The sequence below is a fragment of the Lolium rigidum genome, chromosome 6 (assembly GCF_022539505.1).
Source record: "Lolium rigidum isolate FL_2022 chromosome 6, APGP_CSIRO_Lrig_0.1, whole genome shotgun sequence".
In the NCBI taxonomy this organism is placed as follows: domain Eukaryota; kingdom Viridiplantae; phylum Streptophyta; class Magnoliopsida; order Poales; family Poaceae; genus Lolium; species Lolium rigidum.
The window spans coordinates 117,615,560-117,640,934 of NC_061513.1; the positions used below are offsets into that span (position 1 = coordinate 117,615,560).

Here is a 25,375-nt window from a genome sequence, read left to right on the forward strand (position 1 = left end):
GTTTCAAGTCTTCCAGTGCATCGATCTAGAGCACATTTATCGCAATAATTCAGGATTCGATCCCTAAGAAATCCACTCAGGTAGCTTGATAAATCCAATGCTAGGGATACCGCAGAAATCCGCCTTGAGGCTTCTGATATCAATGAAAGAAATAGAACTGCACAGTATTTCGTTCAGACTTACCTAAAAACCGTGTGTATCAGCTCTTGCCCAGGACAGCAGTCTTCTTTCGAGGAAGCGTGCAAATCTTTCACTTCGCTATAAATTTACGTACATTGCAGTTTAAATAAATCAGTTGCTGTGGTGTAGTGGTTATCACGTCAGTCTTACACACTGAAGGTCTCCAGTTCGATCCTGGGCAGCAACATTGTTTTTTTTTTATAGCGTCGGCCCGGAGAATTGACCGCTACTTGTTTTTTTCTTACGAATTTTACTGAGAAGCCAGTTCAACTGTTCAAGCCTTATTCATGCATTTCCTATTTTTCTGTAAGGGCCTAAATTAATTGACGCAACTTACAAGTAACTTATAATGAACATAGGCAATTAATTTAGGTCGGAGAGACTCCATATAATTGAAATACGTACGCATCAAACACTGGAGATGATAGATGACATATTGCACAGCTTGTGATGACCACATCTCTAGATGGTTTTGAGGGCTAAGATTAGACTTGCATCAGTACATGCCATTAGATACTTTCGTTTTAAAAAGAAGCAATGATCATGCCAAAAGTGTATGGATATTACGTACATGTACCCACAATTTGCTGCATTATTGAGTAACCAATAAATTGACCTTGTCGTGCCATTGCAACTGACGTACGTGAAAATGACCATCTGCTTTTTCCCAGTCTCTGTGCTAAAATTCTGAAATGTTTTGTCATATTTTTTTGAGTGCCTGTTAGCAAGGATATTATAACGCAACTTAAGCTGCACCAAGTGTCATAGTCTTCTATACTCTTCTTCTTTTTACATAACTAGCAAGCCTCGTGGTGGCAGCCCGCGTGCCAGGGACTCAGGGGAGCATGTACGTATTGCACTATTTTCGTATAATAGGATGGTATTGACACGTCCCAACTCAGCGATAACCCTATCGAAGTATCGATTAAGTACATGTGCGCGACCTGTTGTAGAGTAACCAATCTATTGACCTTGTTGTGCCATTCTCGGGCACGGTTGATAACTTGATATATATGGAGCATTGATACGTCTCAACTTTGTTAAAATGCACGTATCTAGATTATGGATGCAGGTATGTGCGTACAAAGTTTGAAATTTAAACATGAATATTTATGATATGTACAAAAATCACAAAATGTACGCATACAATACGCTAGGCTCCAAAAACTGTAACTTATGCGTATGGATCTCAAACAAGGAATGAATGAAAAAGCTGTTGCAAACCGGAGTGGTTGCGACTAGATGATGATTCTCGCACCTAATACGCCAACACCACAAGTGCCAATACATTGAACGAACTAGCAAGATTACACAAGAGTATCGTTAACCCTACTGCTATACCATTAGCAAACACCACCATTCCCACAAACACGGGTCATTCATACACGAACCTACATGTAGATGGCCCGATTCATTGGCCCCACGTTGCCGGCCGCGTGATTTTCCCATTTTTTGCGTGTCTCCTCATTGGAAGCCCCTTGTAAAACAAAATATACTACCGTATCCGCGTCTTATGTCCTCTCACTCTCAAAACAACAATTGTATCTTGAAGCTTTGATATCATACCTAAGAAAGCGAAGCTCCAAAGTGCAACATGTCAAGATTGGACAAATCCCATCACCCGGTTCGAAATAGTTGTCCAGAAAAAGATGTATTTAGACATGTTTTAGTATGTAGATACTTCTATTTTGAGATGGGAGTACCATTTGTCCCCACCAATGACATCAACGCCTCCATCGACACACAATGCGTCTCTAGGGCTTCGACGGATCCTATCAATGCTACATATTGATCGCACCCAGATAGCCATGATAACCTCCTCTTGTTCTATCCACAACAATTGGTAGTGGTCGAGGGCGATGATACCATGGCCAAGGACTAGTGCAACCACCTCCTCATCAACGTCTCCACCGGTTGCTTTGTCAAGCTGGTTCTACAAAAGGACCAACAATCACACCCTCCTAGAGGTGTCAATCACCCTTCACATTCTAAACATCAAAGGCAACAATAGTAGATACACACCCCGACATTTTTTTAGCGCACCGCAAGTTCTTCTCGGTCCTGCCTGCCCAACACCAAACTACACCCACTTCCGTGAAGCCACATTCATATCTTGATCGCTGCAGAAGAATGCCTCGGTGAAATTGCTGTTCAAAGAGAAAAAAAGCTAACATAGACAAGCATGTTCAATTTGGATCTGGCCGATATCTGCCCTATTGGGTGAGGAGGATGTGTATCTTAATCAGGTGAATGCCGTTTTAATTGAAAGGCTCTATATACCATTGGTTTGCATCGAAAATAGTGAACTACCGAAGGAGGACATCCCGAAGTATACCTCCCCTTCCAAAAGAAATCTTGATCTTTAGGACGAAAGCAAGAAGAGCAGTTGCGGGTAACAAACCAACAGTACGCCCATAGACAGTCTTTTCAAGCGAAAACAGGTTAAACTTGGCTAATATACTGATTAGATCCGCGTCTGTACTGCAGTGGCGCGTGATGCTATGTACAAATTGTTGGGTCAAATGACATTGGAGTTCTGGCAAAACCTTCTTACTTTTCGAATTTTATATAATAACCTCTAGATGTTTAAGACGACATATATATTGATCTCGCAGCTCTCAGGACGTCCCTGCACCACGGCAATACAGTGGTCGTTGCCATGTAACGGCCGAGTTAGATTTTCTAGGTCTATAGACTATAGAGAACGGGCCAATCGTATATATAAGTTCTGACTCGAACTGTCTCGCTCGTCAAACACCTAATATAACCATGATTGATTACTCGTTCGATGTGAAAGGTGCGGAATGATGCTCGGAACCTTAGGGCATTCTATTCGTATTCATTCCAGGGTCGTACTGTATATATATCTTTTACTCACAACATTATATTTTTTTGGCCGTTATCTTGTTGTTTTATTTGTGTTTTTTAGATCAAGCGACGGTTATCTTGGTACATATTTACGCAAGTTGCGACCCAGAAAACACATGCCACAGTTTAGCTAGTACTAGTATGAATTTAATTGAACAGTAGTGGTTGAACTCTTCTAGTTTTCTGAAATGTGGATGAGAGTGAGGCTATATATGCTTGGTCAACTTGCTCAGTGCCTTAGCGCTCGATATAAACTCTTCGCCGGCCGGGAGAGCACTGCACAACACTGGAACGGTGGAACCTTTTGTTCGGTTCTTTCCCTCTAATAACTGCATTCTGGTCTTCTGCTCCCTGGCCTCCTGCCTTATTTTAGGATCGACCGATGGGGAGGTCACCGTGCTGCGACAAGGCGAGTGTGAAGCGGGGGCCGTGGTCGCGAGAGGAGGACGCCGTCCTCAGGAGCTTCATCCAGAGGTTCGCCAATGCCGGGAACTGGATCACGCTGCCACAGAAAGCAGGTACCGTATGTAGTTGATCTGAGGGGGAGGGAAGAACGCCCTTGCAGGACAAAATGTTTGCCGGCCCTTGCTTAGGTTTCTTTTCATTTGCTTCCACCGTACACACTTGTACAATACTGTACAGTACAGTACAGACTTGTACAGTACCGTACACACTTGTGCAGTACAGTACAGTACCACGTGTTTAGTGGTGAGGTGAGGTCAAAAGCTTGTGTCTATCCCTTGAATAATTTCTTAAGCTAGAGTTTGGTGTAACTGGAATATCTGAGTTGTAACGACTCTGTCGAGCTAGCTATGTTGGTTGACGCTTGACAGAGTTTACGTACTTAATTGACACAGTCACGTCACATACCCACGTAAGCTTATCATTGTTCTTTGTCTTCTGGTTACTGGTAATTGTTAACTCACCTAGAATCTTAGTTTGCGTACGGCAGACGTGAGCATGTGCCTATCTGACTCTGCATCTCTTCCTGTCAGGGCTTAGACGCTGCGGCAAGAGCTGCCGTCTCCGGTGGCTCAACTACCTCCGCCCGGCGCTCCGGCACGGCGGTTTCACCGAGGAGGAGGACAGCCTTATATTGTCCCTCTACGGCGAGATCGGGAGCAAGTATGGATGACACTAGCTACATGCATGCATGCATCTTCAGTAAACATTTGATGATAGCTGAACTAACTATCAACTGTTCGAACTCTGGCGTGGTTTGCAACCAGGTGGTCGGTGATCGCGGCCAAGCTCCGAGGCCGGACAGACAACGACGTCAAGAACTACTGGAACACCAAGCTCAAGAAGAGGTACATGCTGACCACAGCGCCATCAACTCCTGCTACCGGAGGCGACAGCCCGTCCGGAGGTGATCAAACGCCTCTCCCGGCAACTCCTCCGGCGCTCGTCAATCTCGACACAGCCCTCAGCACGGTCGACGAAGACGACGGGGACCTCACGCACGAATCGGAGCGGCTATACGCGGAGCTCATGGGGCTCATCGACCAGAAGTCCACCACCAGTTCTTGTCCGTCTACCGGAGAGTCGATGTCGTCATCGCCACCGCCACCGCTGGGAACAAGTCCGGCCGCCACTGGTTCTGCTGGTAGCGCTAGCAGCACTACGTGGCCCGGGGACGTGGATGACAGTACACCGTTGTATGAGTGTAGCGGGAGAAGCTCGGTTGAACTTCATTGTGCTAGCGATGCTCACGCTTTTGCTGCGGCGGCCAGCTGGCTCGATTCCTTCCAAGACTTACTGGCCTCATCTTACGACGAGCTCATAGCTTTGCAATTCGCAAGAGCTGCAGTCATGCTATGAACGAATTGGTCTGAAGTACCGAACTAGCTTGATGAGATTCCTATTTCTTAGTCGCATAAAACACTGTCCATATAAGTGGATCAAGTTGTACCTTATGAAGAGTAAGTTTTCCACACTATGCAACTCTAGGTGCATATAAGTGGGCAGCTGCCAGTTGCACATTTCGAACTTCTGGTTGCAGATTTTCTAACATGTGCAGCCACCCAAAATTTTATTACTAATGAACGTCCATGATTGTCAACATAAGGATCCAAAGTAATGGAACTCATATATCATCGTTTAGATAAAGATAAAACTAGGAATTTGTTAGTTCTCAGCTAACTTAGAACTAACTTCATGCTCAGTCAAGTCTTACACCATCCGATTTGCATCGTGATTTGTGCTAGTCACGAGTTGCAACTCATATTGTAACTAAACTTTGATGACATCATCTGACTGAGAACGAAGTTAGTTCTCAGTCACTGAGAAATAATCACACCCATAAAACTATGTAATATCCGGTGCCGCTTCATCACTCCCGCCACCATAAATGACATATGGAAGTTAACAAGAGCCCCTAGTTTAGGTGAAAGAGGGCTCACAACTCGTTCGCTCCTGATAAATTTTATAGATGTAATGGTATTCAAGAAAGATTTGACTTTGATAATTTATATAAAAAAAAGATCCACATGTTCTTTTTTGATGAAACAACTATGTCGATCTATTCGTCATCAAATATGAATGTAATGAACTTGACCAAGAGACAAATACTAAAGACTGAAACAACATGGCTGTATTTTTGTTTCTTATGTGGGCCTTTGTGTAATTGTCGTTGTACTTCTGTATTTGTCACCGCAAAAAGAAAAAACATGGATTAGAGTTTGGTGATTGGGACAACCCATATGAGGCACATGTGTGAGGTGAGCGACCACACCGCCTCCCTACAATTTAGGGGCTTGGTTTTTATATGACCCTCAACCAACCATAAAATTACGTGTGACCATGGTGCCATGACATATAAACAATATTCTATGAGCTTCCTCCGTGTACTTCAAAGTACTTTTAGTTGGTTGCTTGTCCAATCTAGCCTTTCTATCAAACATGTGGCTGAAACATGGATGCCACAAATCTATCATGTTTCAAATCAAAACCAGTCTTCATAAGAGGAAAAATAATATACATTTCCTCTTGATACACCGCCGCCAAAGTGAATCACGAGGGATTTTTTTCACACTCTCCCACATCATTCCTCCCTTTTCTCCACGGTTGTTGCGTTTTTGTATCACAAACAATTGTACAAGCCCTGAAGAAATTATGTTACACTTTCTTTGTACAATAGTGTAAACTATTCATATTTTTGTATATGATCTATAACCTACGTGGCCTAATTTTGAATTTGGCGCATGCCTACATTTTAAATGCTGCCCTTGATAGAGAGACAAAAACAATTTAAAAACACATAGAGCCTAATATATACCGCCAGACTTCTAGACGTGATTCGTATCCAACAGCCGCGACCTGATCCATATTGTCAACCATATGGTCTGCGGATATTTGGAACCCGAGTATATCTATAAAAAAACTCGGCCATCGACCCATTCAAGAAGAATCTTGGAAACTACGTCACACTAGGATCCACTTCTAAAACTTAAGTAAAATCGTAGAATAAATGAGCGTAAGTTTTGAAACTTAGACATAGCACTATAATTCTTAAAAACAAAGCAAATTAGCAAGTTATTTTATGAAAATTGTATGAATACATTTCAACTCAATATCTATATGTATGCCTTTTTTATAAAAAATAATGAACTTATAAATATGCTTTTATGCTAAGAAAACTATGTAAAGAGCATTGGACTAGGACTAGCCGTTCTTATTTTTAAGTATGATACCCTTTCTGTATATTGTGATTATTCGCTTTTTATGCATACATATACTTTCTTGTGGAACTTCGCCACAGTTGTGGTGACTATTTTCTCCGTCACACTTCTTGCGGCAACCACATTTTGACGAAACTTAGTGGTGTCACAAGCGCCCCAATTTCGACCACACATGCCACAAATCATGACGTTTCCTTAGATAGGCACAAGAGCAACGAAATCATGAGAAGAGATGTCATGTCATGAACTGTGATTGCATTTATGCATACGTACTTGTGAATGTCGAACATTCCCAGCGTGACATCGTTTTTTTTTGACAACTTTTTTTTCCCAGCGTGACATCGTGATCGGTCACCAAAATTTAGTATGGAGCTGAACTGATGTAACAGGTCAGAAAGATAAGTGATCTTGCAAGCAAGGGATAATAAGGCATGTCATGAACCGTGTGCAATAAACTGTGAGTGCATTTATGCATACGCACTTATGAATGCTGAACATTAGCAGCTGACAAAATTTAGTCTGGACCTGAACTGATGTAACAGGTCAGAAAGATAAGTGATCTTGCAAACGAGGGATAAGACATACGAAAGAGTCTACGAGCACGAAAATGGCCGTGCGTCGTATGTCCTGGGAGTTTTCGTCACCAGGGCAGTTAGCCTACACGGCTACACTTCTTCTCAAGATGCAGCAGCATGAACAGAGCAACCTCCTCATCGAAACAGAAGAAAAAAGCGCAGACACAGGTGTATGATAGTAGCTTCCTTTCATCACTGCCAGCCTGCCAGGTAACATCCGGCATCAGAGCCTGACACGTGATAACTACCGGGAACTAGCTTCACTCCCTGACCTGAGGGCGCTCAAACTGCTCATTAGCAACGTGGAGTGAAGCTCGATTGGCGGTGCTCATTAGCAGCAGAGAGCCAGAGAGGGGAAGCCCAGGACACATTCATGTTCTACCAGGGTGGTGAAACATGATGCCCTGTGTGCTCGGAAAATGCATTTTAAGCCTGAGTTTAACCAGAGCCCTTTATTTTCGTAATTCGAAAATTATATTCCGAAGTCTTAAAAAATTCTTGCAAAATAGGTACATATAGGTAATGATATGTATGGCCTAAGCGTGCAGTATCTCACTCTGATATCTGTTTTATTATGGGTTACACAAAAAAAAGATAAAATCTAACAAGGTTTGAAGAACACACTTTAGAATGAGACTTCCCACACTTGAAGTATAATCATTGCCTCAGTACCTCTTTTTTTAAAATGAAACTTTAATTTTTTTCTTTTTGAAATGTTCTAACTAAAGGGCCTAAGTGAACCAGAGAACCAAATTGAATTGACGTAGTTTGCCCTGGGCAACTGTATAATGGGTCTTATCTTCCTAGAAAATTGAAGTAACCTACTAGAAAATAATACAAGAAACATTTTGAACCATAGGTTAAAACACATCGATATTGAACATACAAGGTTAAAACACATCGATATCAAAAATACAATTTAATTGATTTATAAGATATCACTGGGAAAACATAATGTGCTAGTCTATACATTTCATGTACATTGGTTCTAACTCAAAAAAATCATGTTTTGCATCTCCTTTGGATCGTCTACATTGCATGTCTTTTCACGAGAGCGTAAACGGGAGCTTGGTGTTTGGTTGCATGGTGGACTTATGTACCTTCTATTTGGTCTACACCAGCACACTTGCAAATAACTCGAAATCACTTCATTTATGATTGTCAAAATAAAAAAGATGCAACATGCATGAGAGTTGCAGAGAAAAATGAGATGAACCCATTGGTCAAAGAAAATTTGGTGATCAATCATGTGCGATGAAATTGAAAAAATTAGTTTACAAAAGACCAAACATGAACACTAAATTGAGTTGATTACCAAAATGAAATCACATCGCTGATGTGTACATTTTCATGTAAACCTCATCACCGATTGATAAACAAACAAAATAATGACCAGAGGTCCACTCGGACAAACTTGACAAGTCACTGTATGGTCTCAACCATGCACCAAGATCGTGGTTTGCAAAACTGAGTTCAAAGCTTGTATAACTTGACTTCCTACCTTCCAAAGCTAACACATCGATGTTCACATATAACAAGTCAGATATCATCATTTTTTTGTTAGTAGCTCATCAAAAAGGCAATTTATTCACTCATTTATCTGAGTAAGACTTCCACACTAAAAGATGTACGTGTTACGTTTCTTTTCCGGAAATTGTAGTCAAGAAATGTAATGAGCCGCTTTTGTGTTGTTTCAAGAAACTTGTTAATGAGGATTGGTATGAAGGATTGTAAATCTGCTCCAATGCCACTATCAACAGCAGACAACCTCTTGATTGTAGATGGGGAATCTTCGGGTCCAAAAGGTGATATAAAATACACAAGTATTGATGGGCCGCTTTAGTCCTCAAACCTACGAGCCAGGATATTTCCTTTTTACTCACCAATGTATGCCAATATCTTCAAACACACAATGTTCAATGGACAATTGCGAAGTGAATATTAGAGTATATCAAGGGTATTGTATGCCTTGGTTTGACCTCCATAAAATCATCTTGTACATTAGTAAGTAACTTTTCATATGTTGATTGGGTAGAATGAGTACATTATAGAAGGTACACATATGAGGTTTTGCAGTATATTTTGGACCTAACTTGATTTCTTGAAGTGCAAGAAAACAGACAACAATCTTCAGGTCAAGAGGTCAAGCAGAGGAGAAGAACATAAATCCCTAGCAAATGCTACAATCTCTTGGTCAAACACAGAGGAAAAATATAAATCTCTAACACATGTTATAGGTAAAACCATTTGGATTGAGCCTCGATTAGGAGAACGTGGAATTCATAGGAATCAAACCACCCGGATCCTTTCTCAGAATTTATGATTGGTGAAATGACATGCTTTTGGTCCCTAAGCAACAATGTTGTCAAAGGAGCGGAACCCTGCTATACACCCTATGGAACACATGGAAGGAACGCTATCATCCAATCTTCACCGGCAGTCGACTCATGTTTGTTGAGGTGGATCAGCTTGCACTCACTGATATCAACCCGTGCTGTCAGTTTTTTTTGGTTGCTGGGGTGGGGGTGGTTCTTAGGGGTTTGAAGTTGCTTCCTTTAAAAAAAATGCAAGTTTTCGAACATATTTCCCCATATATATGAAAAGGCGATATCAAGTGAACAAAAGAAACATATTCTTCATTTACCTCTATTCCACTGTTGAGCACAAGAAATCTAGAGGCCTCAGAATTCTTCCTACCTAAATTAAAATCCCTTTAGGGAATCAAGAAAGGAGATCCATATATAAGTTTAGGCCAAACCAAATAATGACCCCCCTCGAGTTCATCAAGTTACTTCTTACTCTTGGGCTTGTTGGGAAACCCTAGGCTTTGCTAGGTCACCTGTAAGCTTCTGGGTTGTGGTTGTGCTTCAGGAAAGTTTGTAGGGTTTGAAGGTTACCTTAAGGCCCACCACTAGTGATTGAGCTCCTACTTTTGTGGAGGAGTCCAAGAAGAACAAGGTGAGCTTTCATAGAAATTAGGGGTCCTTCATGGTAACACACACCTCTCCAATGATGAATATCCCCCTCCCCCCAAGGAAGTGAACATGAAGATACATATTTCCGTTGTCTTGGTTATTTGTATTCGTGCTCTTTCACTTGTGTATTTACTTTTCTGATAGCCTTCATGGTTGACGTATCTTGTTTCATCATACACATTGTTTCTCCTAGTTGTTAAGCTCACCTTGGCTATCTGCATATCCTAAAACTTGTGAAAATAAAAGGTAAAATTTCTAGGTAACCATGCCTATCCTTGCAGTCGCTCACCATAGAACATTCCGCGCCATCCTCCTTGCCGAGAGGGAGTTGGAAGTGATATCTCCTTACACTAGTACATAATAGCCTTTTGGTGGCATACCCAACCCAACCTTTACTGGCGGACTAGGGTACGCCACCACTAACACGCGTGACACTCGCAAATGCTTAATGGTGGCATATCAACCTTTTACGCCACCTGTAGTTGAGATAATGGTAGCGTGCTCGCGTGTCACACTACCATTAGTCAATACTTGGATATGAACATTTTTAGCGCGACGGAATGAGCGCGACGGAACCTTGGATCTCGCCTCGCCGGCGGATCCGCCTGCCGCCGGTCCGGCCCATCCTCTCTCCGATCGGATCGTCTCCGCGCTCGGGTAGCCGTTTCGATTCCCTAGAGGACTCGGAGGTGGACGAGGAGATTACGGTGGCGGAGGAGGTGGCCTGGGCTGGGCTGGAAGACGTTCCTAAGGTGCTGCCGATCGCTCTGGATGCCGGCCATGATCGGGATGCGCTCTTGGAGGATTTACGGGGAAGATCGGGTACCCACGGGCTGCGACCAGGCCATGGGAGCGACGGTCTCCGCCGGCGCCGTCTGTGCCGAGGGCTCGTTCGGTTTCGCCTCCGCGCGTGGAATCGGCGACGGTCGCTAGGGCAAGCTCAAGCTCGCCGCCGGGTCTGAGACTTCCTCGGCAGGCGGTGCGGATCAAGGGGTGGAAGGGTCCTCTTCCCCCCAAGAGGTTTACGCTGCCGGCGGTCTTCGGGGACTTCATCGGCATTGTCAGGACGGGGGTGCATCGGCCGGCCGGCGGCTCAGCCTCGACGGCGCGGCGGCCTTGGTTCGAACCGGAGGAGGCGGGAGCAACGCTAGCTGGGCCACAGAAGTGTTGGGCCGGTTTATGTCGGGCGGTGATGGGCCTGCAGCGGGAAGACAGACGAAGAGTACATCACGTACCGATCGCAAGACATACGATCGTACACTCGTCGCCTCTGTCTCCGTCTGGCATCGCCGCCACGCATCCGTCTGCGCCGCCACAAGTGCCGCCGGATCCGCGCTTGCCTCTTTCGTCGTCGTCAACTATTCTCGCCGGCAACCCGTTCAGACGTTCTTTGGTGGACATGGTTGCCAAGGGAGTTGCTGCGGAGGGTGATACGTCTCCAACGTATCTATAATTTCTTATGTTCCATGCTAGTTTTATGACAATACCTACATGTTTTATATATACTTTGTAATGATTTTTATGCATTTTCCGGAACTAACCTATTAACAAGATGCCACAGTGCCAGTTCCTGTTTTCTGTTGTTTTTGGTTCCAGAAAGGCTGTTCGGGCAATATTCTCGGAATTCGACGAAACGAAAGCCCAAGGCCTTATTTTCCCCGGAATGTTCCAGAACACCGAAGGAGAGCCGGAGGGGGCCAAGGGGGACTAACACCATAGGGGGGCGCGAGTCCCATCCTGGCCGCGCCGCCATGTGGTGAGGGAGCCCTGTTGCCCCTCCGACTCCGCCTCTTCGCCTATAAAACCCCTCGTGACCTAAAAACTCGACACCGATTGACGAAACTCCAGAAAGACTCCAGGGACGCCGCCGCCATCGTGAAACTCCGTTTCGGGGGACAGAAGTCTCTGTTCCGGCACGCCGCCGGGACGGGGAATTACCCCCGGAGCCATCTCCATCGACACCACCGCCATCTTCATCGCCGTTGCTGTCTCCCATGATGAGGAGGGAGTAGTTCTCCCCGAGGCTGAGGGCTCTACCGGTAGCTATGTGGTTCATCTCTCTCTCCCATGTACTTCAATACAATGATCTCATGAGCTGCCTTACATGATTGAGATCCATATGATGAGCTTTGTAATCTAGATGTCGTTATGCTATTCAAGTGGATTTTACTTATGTGATCTCCGGGGACTCCTTGTCCCACGTGTGTAAAGGTGACAGTGTGTGCACCGTGTGGGTCTCTTAGGCTATATTTCACAGAATACTTGTTCACTCGGGTTATGATTTGAGTTGGATGTCTCTATGAAATTGTGGTGTGTTAGTACCTCCTATGAATGCTCACGGTGACGGCGTGGGGTGTTTATTAGTACTTGGGAATACATCTTTAAGGTTTGCTTTGCAGCCCTACACGGTGAATTAGTGTTCGTTATCCCGCCAGAGAGTAATTCAGAATAGCATAGTGAAGTGCTTATATTTATATTCAATTATGATTGTAATGTTGAGAGTGTCACTAGTGAAAGTAGGATCCATAGGCCTTGTTTCTAAGCATTGAAAAACTGTTTCCAATAAGTTCTGCTACATGTTTACTTGCTGCCATATTTATTTCAGATTGTTATTACCACTCATATTCATCTATATCACTTGTATTTCGCTATCTCTTCGCCGAACTAGTGCACCTATACATCTGACAAGTGTATTAGGTGTGTTGGGGACACAAGAGACTTCTTGTATCGTAATTGCAGGGTTGCTTGAGAGGAATATCTTTGACCTCTACCTCCCTAAGTTCGATAAACCTTGGGTGATTCACTTAAGGGAAACTTGCTCGCTGTTCTACAAACCTCTCGCTCTTGGAGGCCCAACACTGTCTACGGGAATAGAAGCGTGCGTAGACATCAAGCTATTTTCACGGCGCCGTTGCCGGGGAGGTAAGGTAAAAGGTATTCACATCCTTCGACTACTAAGCTATTTCCTTGCACTGTTGCCAGTGTGTGAGTGCTCGAAGCTATTTCCTTTAGATCCTGCAATTGCATCTTTTTGTTTCTTGTTTTTATTTTTCACTAGTTAGGCATAATGGAAAACAACAGTGAGCTTTTTAATCTATTTCCTGAAATAAGACATGAATTATGTGATGCAAAAATTAAAAAACCAATGGAACCTTATTTGCATGCTAGTAGCAATGTTATTAGTATGAACGCAATTACTGCTAATGCTATGGAGAAGTCTAAGCTTGGGGAAGCTAGTTTTATGATCTTTTTAGCTTCCCATCTTTAGGGGAGAAAATTTGCTCTGATAATACTTTATCTCCCATATGCGATAACTCTAATGATGCTTGTGATATTTTAAATCCACCTACTGAAAGTATTCCTTTCAAGATACCCATGAAAATTATTGAACGTGTTATGGATAACCGCTATGAAGGGGATGGAACTGTCCATCCTGGAGATCATTTACTGTTTTTGCATGAATTATGCGGGTTATTCAAGTGTGCAGGTATCTCGATGGATGAAGTGAGGAAGAAACTATTCTCTATGTCGCTGTCTGGTAAAACGGCGCATTGGTATAAATGGCTGAAGAATAGGCATTCTCTTGATTGGGAGGATATTATGTCTCTCTTTTATTCTAAATTTTATCCTCCTCATGAAGTGCATGTTGATAGGAATTACATTTATAACTTTTATCCTCGTGATGGAGAGAGTATTTCCCAAGCATGGGGGAGATTGAAGTCACTAATGCTCAAATGTCCCATTCATGAGCTCCCCGTAATGTTATTATTAATAATTTTTATGCAAGGCTTTCAGGACACCACAAGGACTATCTAGATGCCTGTTTGGAGGGATCTTTCACAAGCAAGGAGGTTGAAGCTAGATGGGATCTCCTTGAAAGAATTCAGGAGAATACTGAAGATTGGGAGAACGACAAAGGTAAAGAATCAGGTATGAACTATGAATATGAATGCATTAAGTCTTTTGCTCAAACCGCTGATTTTCAAGAGCTTAGTGCTCAATATGGTCTTGATCCTCAAATTATGATCGATTGCTATAGAGCCTTTGCTTCTCATATTAATGTTCCTAAAGAAAATCGGTACATGTATTATGAACCTTTTAAAGACACTTGTATGGAAAATTAAATTATTGTTAATGATTGCAATAAACATGCCCAAACTTCTAAAAATACTATTTCTTATAAGCATGTTAATTTTTGTGGAATGCATAGACCTTGTGGAATTAATCAAATCGAAGATGAATATTGTATCCATCATAGGAATGAAAAAACTAGAAAGTGGTTTAGGGCTCTAGATGATCTTGGTGAAAAAGTTTGTGCCCTCTATCCTTTTATTTGTGAACTTTGCCATAGAGTGGGTCATTTTAATTTTCAATGCTCCTCCAATGATAATTCGAACCCCATGAGTGCTGCAAATTTGTATTGTGATGATGAAATCCTTCCTAATCAGCATGATGAACTTACTTTATTTTTGGGGTGTGAAGAGTTATCAAGAAAAATTTCTTTGTTACATATGAGTGATCTTGATATTAATAGTGTCCTGCATGGGTGTCTTTCTTATTGCATTAATAATTGCCATACAAATACTTACATACAAAATATTTTAGAAGATGACACTTTGCCAAAATATGATAGGACCGCTGTGTGTTTCAAACTTATTAATGAAAAGGAGGAATCCTCCCAAGTTTCTTCTATTGTTTCTGGAAATAAAGCAGGGTATGTGGAGAAGCCTCCCTTCAAGCCTCTTCCTCCTAAAGAAGGGAACGAGGAGAAGGAAAAGAAGAAGAAGGAAACGAAGAAGAGGAAGAAGAGGGGGAATACGAAGAAAGAGGTAACTGCATATCCCCGCGTGTATGAGATAACGATAGGTAACCGCAAGTATGTTGCTCCTAATGATTATTATGATAATGAATCTGAGTACAATGATCTTCTTATGCCCTTTACCCATATTAGTGATCATGATTTGGAAGAGCACACTACCTTTGATATTGGAAATCTCTTTGGTACTGATTATGAAAGTAATGATGTTAGCACTATTCATGTTCCCTCAAACGTTGATATTGAAAGCTCTAAGCTTGGGGATGTTGTGCTTGAAGATCCTATATTTGAGACATTTACTTTTAGTGAGAATGATGATATTATATATTCTGGTTTAGATAATCGTTATAGAGATGGATATGACACATGTTATAATTATCCTTATGAAACTTGTCATAGTTATGATGGGATTGCCAAAAACCATTCCCTTAGTATGCAACTTGTTTACCGTGTTCAAATTCTTGATAATGATCCTGCTCCAATTACTATTAATGAGAAGAGTTTTTCTTATGCCAAAAATAATGATACTTTTATGCACATGAACCATGATAAGAATGTTTTAAATGATGGATATATTGTGGATTTCATCAATGATGCTACTGAAAGTTATTATGAGAGAGGAAAACATGGTTATATGCATCTTAATAATATTAAGTTTCCCCTCTTTATGTTGAGAATTTTGAAGTTACTTGTGTTTTATCTTCCTATGCTTGTCACTTTGTTCTTCATGAATTTATTTGTGTACAAGATTCTTATGCATAGGAAGTGGGTTAGGCTTAAATGTGTTTTGAATTTGCTTCTTGATGCTCTCTTTTGCTTCAATTCTTATTTCTTGCGAGAGCATCATTAAAATTACCGAGCCCATCTTAATGGCTATAAAGAAAGCACTTTTTGGGAGATAACCCATGTTTTTATTTTTTGCTATTGTTTTGTTGTGTCTTGGAAGTTGTTACTACTGTAGCAACCTCTCCTTATCTTTATTTTATTGCATTGTTGTGCCAAGTAAAGTCTTTGATAGTAAGGTTGATACTAGATTTGGATTACTGCGCAGAAACAGATTTCTTACTGTCACTAATTTGAGTAGAACTCTCTGTAGGTAACTTAGAAAAACCTGCCAATTTACATGCGTGATCCCCAGATATGTACGCAACTTTCATTCAATTTGAGATTTTTCATCTGAGCAAGTTAAGTGCCTCTAAAAAATTCGTCTTTACGGACTGTTCTGTTTTGACAGATTCTGCCTTTTATTTCACATTGCCTCTTTTGCTATGTTGAATGGATTTCTTTGTTCCATTAACTTTCAGTAGCTTTGGGTAATGTCCAGAAGTGTTAGGAATGATTGTGTCACCTCTGAACATGTGAATTTTTGATTATGCACTAACCCTCTAATGAGTTTGTTTTGACTTTGGTGTGGAGGAAGTTTTCAAGGGTCAAGAGAGGAGGATGATACAATATGATCAAGAAGAGTGAAAAGTCTAAGCTTGGGGATGCCCCCGTGGTTCATCCCTGCAAATTTCAAGAAGACTCAAGCGTCTAAGCTTGGGGATGCCCAAGGCATCCCCTTCTTCATCGACAACTTATCAGGTCACCTCTAGTGAAACTATATTTTTATTCCGTCACATCTTATGTACTTTACTTGGAGCGTCTGTTTGCTTTTATTTTTGTTTTTGTTTGAATAAACTCGGATCCTAGCATTCTTTGTTTGGGAGAGAGACACGCTCCGTTCGTTCATATGAACACTGGTGTTCTTAGCGTTACTTTTAATGTTCATGGTGAAGGTTGAAACTGCTTCGTTCATTGTTATTTGGCGGGAAACAGAAAATGCTTCATGTGGTAATTGGTATATTGTCTCGAATAATTTGATACTTGGCAATTGTTTTGCTCAAATAGATCATGTTTAAGCTCTTGCATCATGTACTTTGCACCTATTAATGAAGAACTACCATAGAGCTTGTTGAAATTTGGTTTGCATGATTGGTCTCTCTAAAGTCTAGATATTTTCTGGTGAAGTGTTTGAACAACAAGGAAGACAGTGTAGAGTCTTATAATGCTTGCAATATGTTCTTATGTAAGTTTTGTTGTACAGTTTCATACTTGTGTTTGCTTCAAACAACCTTGCTAGCCAAAGCCTTGTACTGAGAGGGAATACTTCTCGTGCATCCAAAACCTTGAGCCAAAACCTATGCCATTTGTGTCCACCATACCTACCTACTATGTGGTGTTTCTCTGCCATTCCAAAGTAAATTACTTGAGTGCTACCTTTAAAATTTCATTCTTTATCTTTGCAATATATAGCTCATGGGAAAATAGCCTTAAAAACTATTGTGGTATTGAATATGTTGCTATGTATCTTATTTCTTATAAGTTGCTTGTTGAGCGGTAACCATGCTTCTGGGGACGCCATCAACTTTTTACACCTTTGTTGAATATCATGTGAGTTGCTATGCATGTTCGTCTTGTCCGAAGTAAGGGCGATTTATCCCGATCAAATGGTTTGAGTATGCATATTGTTAGAGAAGAACATTGGGCCGCTAACTAAAGCCATGAATCATGGTGGAAGTTTCAGTTTGGACACTAATCCTCAATCTCTTATGAGAATATTATCTCGTTGTTGAATGCTTATGCATTAAAGAGGAGTCCATTATCTGTTTTCTATGTTGTCCCGGTATGGATGTCCTTAGTTGAGATCTATCAAAAACGAGAAATCAAATGCGATCTATCTCCTTGGACCTTTGTACAGGCGGCATAGAGGTACCCCTTTGTGACACTTGGTTGAAACATATGTTATGCAATGATAATCCATGTAAATCCAAGCTAATTAGGACAAGGTGCGAGCACTATTGGTATTCTATGCATGAGGCTTGCAACTTATAGGATGTCTTATGCATAACACATATGAATTATTACTACCGTTGACAAGATTGTTTCTATGTTTTCAAAATAAAAGCTCTAGCACAAAAATAGTAATCCATGCTTCCCTCTGCGAAGGGCCATTCTTTTACTTTATGTTGATTCAGTTTACCTACTTCTTTCTATCTTAGAAGCAAACACTTGTGTCAACTGTGTGCATTGATTCCTACATACTTGCTTATTTGCATTCATCATATTACTTTGTGTTGACAATTATCCATGAGATATACATGTTGAAGTTGAAAGCAACTCGCTGAAACTTATATCTTCCTTTGTGTTGCTTCAAAACTTTCTACTAAGAATTTATTGCTTTATGAGTTAACTCCTATGCAAGTCTTATTGATGCTTGTCTTGAAAGTACTATTCATGAAAAGTCTTTGCTATATGATTCAGTTGTTTAGTCATTGTCTTTACCATTGCTTCGAATCACTTCATTCATCTCATATGCTTTACAATAGTATTGATCAAGATTATGATAGCATGTCACTTCAGAAATTATCCTTGTTATCGTTTACCTACTCGAGGGCGAGTAGGAACTAAGCTTGGGGATGCTTGATACGTCTCCAACGTATCTATAATTTCTTATGTTCCATGCTAGTTTTATGACAATACCTACATGTTTTATATATACTTTGTAATGATTTTATGCATTTTCCGGAACTAACCTATTAACAAGATGCCACAGTGCCAGTTCCTGTTTTCTGTTGTTTTTGGTTCCAGAAAGGCTGTTCGGGCAATATTCTCGGAATTCGACGAAACGAAAGCCCAAGGCCTTATTTTCCCCGGAATGTTCCAGAACACCGGAGGAGAGCCGGAGGGGGGCCAAGGGGGACCCACACCATAGGGGGGCGCGGGTCCCACCCTAGCCGCGCCGCCATGTGGTGAGGGAGCCCTGTTGCCCCTCCGACTCCGCCTTTTCGCCTATAAAACCCCTCATGACCTAAAAACTCGACACCGATTGACGAAACTCCAGAAAGACTCCAGGGACGTCGCCGCCATCGCGAAACTCCGTTTCGGGGGACAGAAGTCTCTGTTCCGGCACGCCGCCGGGACGGGGAATTGCCCCCGGATCCATCTCCATCGACACCACCGCCATCTTCATCGCCGTTGCTGTCTCCCATGTTGAGGAGGGAGTAGTCCTCCCCCGAGGCTGAGGGCTCTACCGGTAGCTATATATGTTGTTCATCTCTCTCTCCCATGTACTTCAATAGAATGATCTCATGAGCTGCCTTACATGATTGAGATCCATATGATGAGCTTTGTAATCTAGATGTCGTTATGCTATTCAAGTGGATTTTACTTATGTGATCTCCGGAGACTCCTTGTCCCACGTGTGTAAAGGTGACAGTGTGTGCACCGTGTGGGTCTCTTAGGCTATATTTCACAGAATACTTGTTCACTGGGTTATGATTTGAGTTGGATGTCTCTATGAAATTGTGGTGTGTTAGTACCTCCTATGAATGCTCACAGTGACAATGTGAGGTGTTTATTAGTACTTGGGAATACATCTTTAAGGTTTGCTTTGCAGCCCTACACGGTGAATTAGTGTTCGTTATCCCGCCAGAGAGTAATTCAGAATAGCATAGTGAAGTGCTTATATTTATATTCAATTATGATTGCAATGTTGAGAGTGTCACTAGTGAAAGTAGGATCCCTAGGCCTTGTTTCTAAGCATTGAAACACCGTTTCCAACAAGTTTTGCTACATGTTTACTTGCTGCCATATTTATTTCAGATTGTTATTACCACTCATATTCATCTATATCACTTGTATTTCACTATCTCTTCGCCGAACTAGTGCACCTATACATCTGACAAGTGTATTAGGTGTGTTGGGGACACAAGAGACTTCTTGTATCGTAATTGCAGGGTTGCTTGAGAGGAACATCTTTGACCTCTACCTCCCTGAGTTCGATAAACCTTGGGTGATTCACTTAAGGGAAACTTGCTGCTGTTCTACAAAACTCTGCTCTTGGAGGCCCAACACTGTCTACAGGAATAGAAGCGTGCGTAGACATCACAGGGCATGGCCGGGCCGTCACGCCCCGTGCCTCCAGGGACACCGCAGCCACCAGCAGCGCCGCCTCCCGCGTAGGTGGTCGATGCGCCAGGGTCCAGCGTCTACCAGGGTCCTCCGGGGTTCCAGGGTTGGCCGGCGGGCGCCCTCATGCCGCCTGCACCTGCGGCTCCGCCCCGGCCTCAAGTGGGATACCGCCCACCTCCGCCGCGTATTCCGTCTACGCAATTCATGCCGCAGCAACAACAGCCGTTCCCGCCGCCACAACAATACCCGCAATATCAAGGGCAGTTTTATCAGTATCCTATTCCTATGCAGCAACCGGTGATGCCACAGCAGATGCAGCAGCCTGTAGCTCAGAATCCGCCGGTGCAACCTGGACAGCAGAAGAAGAGGGGAAAGAAGAAGCTCGCCGCTGCGGTGGGGGCGGTAGGAAGTGGGACTGCCGTACAGCCGCCCGCTGTGCAGGGGACAGTGCAGGATATTTCGGTACCGGTGGGTATGCCAGTTGCTACGCCCGCGGTGGAGGCGCCTCCTGTACCACAGCAGTTGCCTACGGCTGCACCAGTCGCCGCTGCTCCTATCGTGAAACCTAAGAAAGTGGGTCGATGCTGGAAATGCGCGGTCAATACACATGCTACAAAGGACTGCAAGGTGCTTCACTACTGTTTAGTCTGTGACTCTGGGGCGCACCCAACCATTCGGTGCCCTGCTTTGAAGACTCCGAAGCCCATGAGTTTTTTTGTTGGATGTGGTAATGACGCTACGCTCGACCTTCAGATTCCTGATTCAGTGTATAAGACACAGTTGTCTGCCTCTGGAGCACCTACAGCCTTGGTACAAGTGTCAGGGGAGGGGACTGTCATAGCGGCAGATATCCAGAGTCTCATGGCTCGCATGTGTCCGGGGAACCCCACATGGAAGTGGGAGGCGGTGTCTCATGGCGATAATGCTGTTTCGATTGCGATACCTACAGCTGATGACTTGTTGAGGATTGATGGTATGCAGATGAGTGTGCCTAAGATAAATGCACAGGCCATAGTTTCTTCATGGACTTATCAGGATTATGGAGCCTGTGTGGGTGCATGTCGAAGGTGTGCCAGACTCTCTCCGTCACTTCCTGGGTATATGGGCTGTTGGTACTTTTATTGGCTCTACTCTTGATGTGGACTTGTATACCCTTCGGAGTCAGGGGATAGTTCGGATTCAGGTAGCCATGAGGAATGTATCTGTTTTGGAGAAAGATAAGTCTAAGGACAGGCCACCATGCTTAGAGGTCTTGGCTCGTCTACAGCTTAATGGATATAGATTTCGGTTTCGTCGTGAGGCTCCTGGGTATAAGCCGGATCCTCGGTTTCAACCTTTCTTCTGGAAGGGCGATGATGATGATGCGTCTCATGGTTTTGAGGATGAGGGGCTTGATGATTCTTCGGCGGATCTGGCACCAGGGTCATCACACATGGAGGTCGATGGCCATGCACCTATGCACTCCTCTGACACAGCTTCGGTACCGGTTACTCAGGTGGCTTTGACCCCGTTTAACCACTCGCCGAGGACAGACAGGGGGCGGGAGATAGTGGCTCGAGCCATGACGGTGTCGCCTCATTTGGTGGCCACCCCGCCGTCCACGACCAGGGCGTCTTCTCCGTCTCGCGTTCGGACTTTTATGCAGGGGAGGACTCGTCCCACTTCGTCGTCTACACCGTTGGGTAGTCCCTCAGTTGTTCCCGCTCCGTCTTCTACCTCAGATCAGACGGAGAGGGTGCAGCCGAGGAATCCCCCTCCTTCGGCAGTGGACACGGCGGCCCCGGGGCAGCAGCCGGCAGCGACTACTCCGACGGCGCAGCAGCAGCATGACGCCGGTTCGGAGGGGCAGCAGCAGCCGGCCGGTGGCTCCGCGCCATCGCAGCAGCTGGCGTATGGACCGGCGGGGCAGCTGCAGCCTGTCCCCATCGCCGTGGAGCAGCAGCAGCCGGCCCAGGGCTTGGCGATGCAGCAGCTACCTTGCGGGGATGGTGAGATGTTGCGACCCCCGCCGTCGGCCGTGCTCCCTCGTGCTCACCCTGGATGCAGCGACGACATGACGGGGGCGCTGCCGGCGCAGCTTCACCCTCAGGCGGTGGTGCAGGCCGGGTTGGGGAGGAGCCCCAACCCATCTTCCACGCCCCCTTCGCCTGGGGGGCAGCGGCGTCGCGGTCGGGCTCGGTGCAGGGGGCTTCTACGCCATCTACCCCTGCATCGTGTGCGCCTTCACCGGCTTCACGTGCTTCGTCTACTACGTCTTCGCTGTTGGGCTCGGCGCCTTCTTCACCACGCTTGAGTCCTTCTCCGCCAGCTGCCGTACTGCAGCCTCAGCCCACGAGTCCTCCACCGGTTGTTCAGCCGACGGTGAGGAGGAGTGGGAGGTATGCTGTGGCGGAGGATGGCGTGGGGGTCACGGATGAAGACGTGATGCAGAGGGCTATGCGGCGCAAGGCGGAGTTGAACCTTGACACGGCAGGTACTAAACAAACAGCCAAGTCGTTTACCTCTTTTTCGGATACTCGGATTTCTTCTAGTTTATGTAGAGTAGGGGTCTCGTTGGGTAGTCGGTCTGATGAGATTTTAGCATCGGGTAATGTGTTGAGACAAACGGAGCTTGACCGTTTAACGGTTGCTTCAAATGGATCCACTGAGCCTGCTACTTCCTTTGTAGACGATGATGAAGATGATGACATCCTAGATGGTCAGCTTCTCTCGGCTATAGTTGGGAGTGTTACAGAGGTCGATTTAGAACACTCAGAGCTTAGTTCAGTTTATGATCTAAATGCTTCTGCACGTGGTTCTCGATCGTCCGTCTGGAAAGAAGTCTCGTAGATATGGCAAAAATACTAAATCTAAAATAGTTTCTCGATGAATGGCATGTTTCGGAATAGCAGAGGTCTTGGTGACTTGGCTAAACATTCTCACATTGCCGATGGTTGTAGAGATTATGATTTAGATTTTATTGCTATATCTGAGACGGGTAGGCAAAAATTCTCACAAAGTTTCCTCGACAGTTTATCGGGCGGGATTAACTTTCAGTGGTTTTCTCGCCCGCCTCGTGGCAGGTCTGGGGGCATTTTACTTGGCGTCCGCATAGACACCATGACCGTTTTAGCTACTTATGATGGCGAGTATCACATTAAACTTGATATTCAGAACAAAGCAGATGGTTTCATCTGGAGTCTAGTCGCTGTGTATGGTGCCGCCCAAGACGCTTTTAAGGCTGACTTTTTACGTGAGTTGGTAAATCTTGCAAAAGATAATCCGCATCCGATTTTAATCGGAGGGACTTCAATTTGATGAGATTTCCTCATGAGAAAAGTAAAGGCATTTTCGATGGACATTGGCCTTTCTTGTTTAATGCTATCATTGATAGCTTAGACTTAAGAGAGGTATTTATGTCCGGTCGATAGTTTACTTGGGCCAACAGCTTGCCTGAACCCACATACGAGAAACTAGATCGCGTGTTGATGGATACCGAATGGGAACATAAATATCCTATGGTGTCCGTCCGTGCACTAGAACGTATTGAAAAACTGTCTGACCATGCTCCTATCCTTCTAACTACTGGGAATCCCCGACCTGTTTGTAAGCGGCCATTCAAATTTGAACTTGGCTGGTTACATCGAGACGAATTCCATGAGATGGTTAAGACGGTTTGGGAAAGACCAGCCGGGGGTAGTTCGCCAATATTGAGATGGAATAATAAGATGCGTGCTATGCGCAAACAACTCTCTGGTTGGGCTGCCCATATGGCTGGTATTCTTAAAAAAGAGAAGGCTCGCTTATCAAAAGTGATCGATGATCTTGAGGCCGTAGCGGAAGTGAGACCGTTGTCTACGCAAGAGATTGACCTTAAGAATCAATCCAATGCACAGATGGCGAGTCTTCTTCGCGAAGAGGAACTCAAATGGTATCAAAGATCCAAAGCCCAATTCATTTTGGAAGGTGATTCGAATACGCGATATTTTCATGGCTTGGCCAATGGCAGACATCGGAAAAAGCGTATTCATTCTCTCATCCAAGATGAAGGGGTGATTGAAGGCCACGAGCAACTCAAATCATACATTACTAATTATTATAAAGACCTGTTCGGTCCTCCAGAGGAAAGTTCTTTTTCTCTTAACGAGGACTTCACGGATGACATACCCCAAGTTTCTATGGAAGAAAATGGCCTACTAACCGCACCTTATTCTGAGGATGGGGTTCAGAAGGAAATTTTTCAAATGGAATGCAATAAAGCACCGGGTCCAGATGGTTTTCCAGCGGAGTTTTATCAAACTTTTTGGGATACTATTAAATCGGACCTTCTAGATTTGTTCAGTGATCTCCACACAGGACAACTAGAATTATTTCGTCTAAATTTTGGTGAAGTAATTTTGTTACCGAAGGTTAATGAGGCAGAGAAGATTCAACAATATAGACCTATTTGCCTATTAAACGTCAGTTTCAAGATTTTCACGAAAGTGGCCACCATTAGACTTAATACGGTTGCGGATCATGTCGTTCAACCATCACAGACCACTTTCATGCAAGGAAGGAATATCCTTGATGGAGTGGCAGTGTTGCACGAGACGGTACATGAGATGCATTCTAATAAACTAAATGGGGTCATTTTAAAATTAGATTTCGAAAAGGCATATGATAAGGTCAAGTGGTCTTTCCTACAGCAGACACTTAGGATGAAAGGTTTTTCTCCTGAATGGCGTGCTCTAATTTATGATTTTGTGTATGGAGGTAGTGTGGCGATCCGGGTTAATGATGACACCGGCCACTATTTCCAAACACGAAAAGGGTTACGCCAAGGGGATCCGCTATCACCGATGTTGTATAACATTGTAGCGGATATGTTGGCGATACTCATAGAGCGGGCCAAGTCTGATGGTCAAATTGAAGGTGTGATCCTGTAGGATAACGTTGCATAGAAAACAAAAAATTTCCTACCGCGAACACGCAATCCAAGCCAAGATGCAATCTAGAAGACGGTAGCAACGAGGGGATTATCGAGTCTCACCCTTGAAGAGATTCCAAAGCCTACAAGATGAGGCTCTTGTTGCTACGGTAGACGTTCACTTGCCGCTTGCAAAAGCGCGTAGAAGATCTTGATCACGGCGCCACGAACGGGCAGCACCTCCGTACTCGGTCACACGTTCGGTTGTTGATGAAGATGACGTCCACCTCCCCGTTCCAGCGGGCAGCGGAAGTAGTAGCTCCTCTTGAATCCGACAGCACGACGGCGTGGTGTCGGTGGCGGTGGAGAATCCCGGTGGAGCTTCGCTAAGCGTGCGGGGAAGAAGGAGGAGTGGGGCGGCTAGGGTTTGGGGAGAGGGG

General features: G+C 43.9%; 1 protein-coding gene and 1 non-coding gene across 2 annotated transcripts; both read left to right on the forward strand.

Moving 5' to 3' along the window:
• Positions 1-294: 294 nt before the first annotated feature.
• Positions 295-367, forward strand: TRNAV-UAC. Its single transcript has one exon. It is a non-coding gene; the product is annotated as a tRNA-Val (tRNA).
• A 3,063-nt stretch (positions 368-3,430) lies between these two features.
• On the forward strand, positions 3,431-4,869 carry LOC124663185 (myb-related protein 308-like). The gene is made up of 4 exons (XM_047200911.1): positions 3,431-3,566; positions 4,044-4,173; positions 4,278-4,358; positions 4,407-4,869. The coding sequence occupies exons 1-4, from the start codon at positions 3,431-3,433 to the stop codon at positions 4,867-4,869; spliced, it is 810 nt and encodes a 269-aa protein (XP_047056867.1).
• Positions 4,870-25,375: the final 20,506 nt, after the last annotated feature.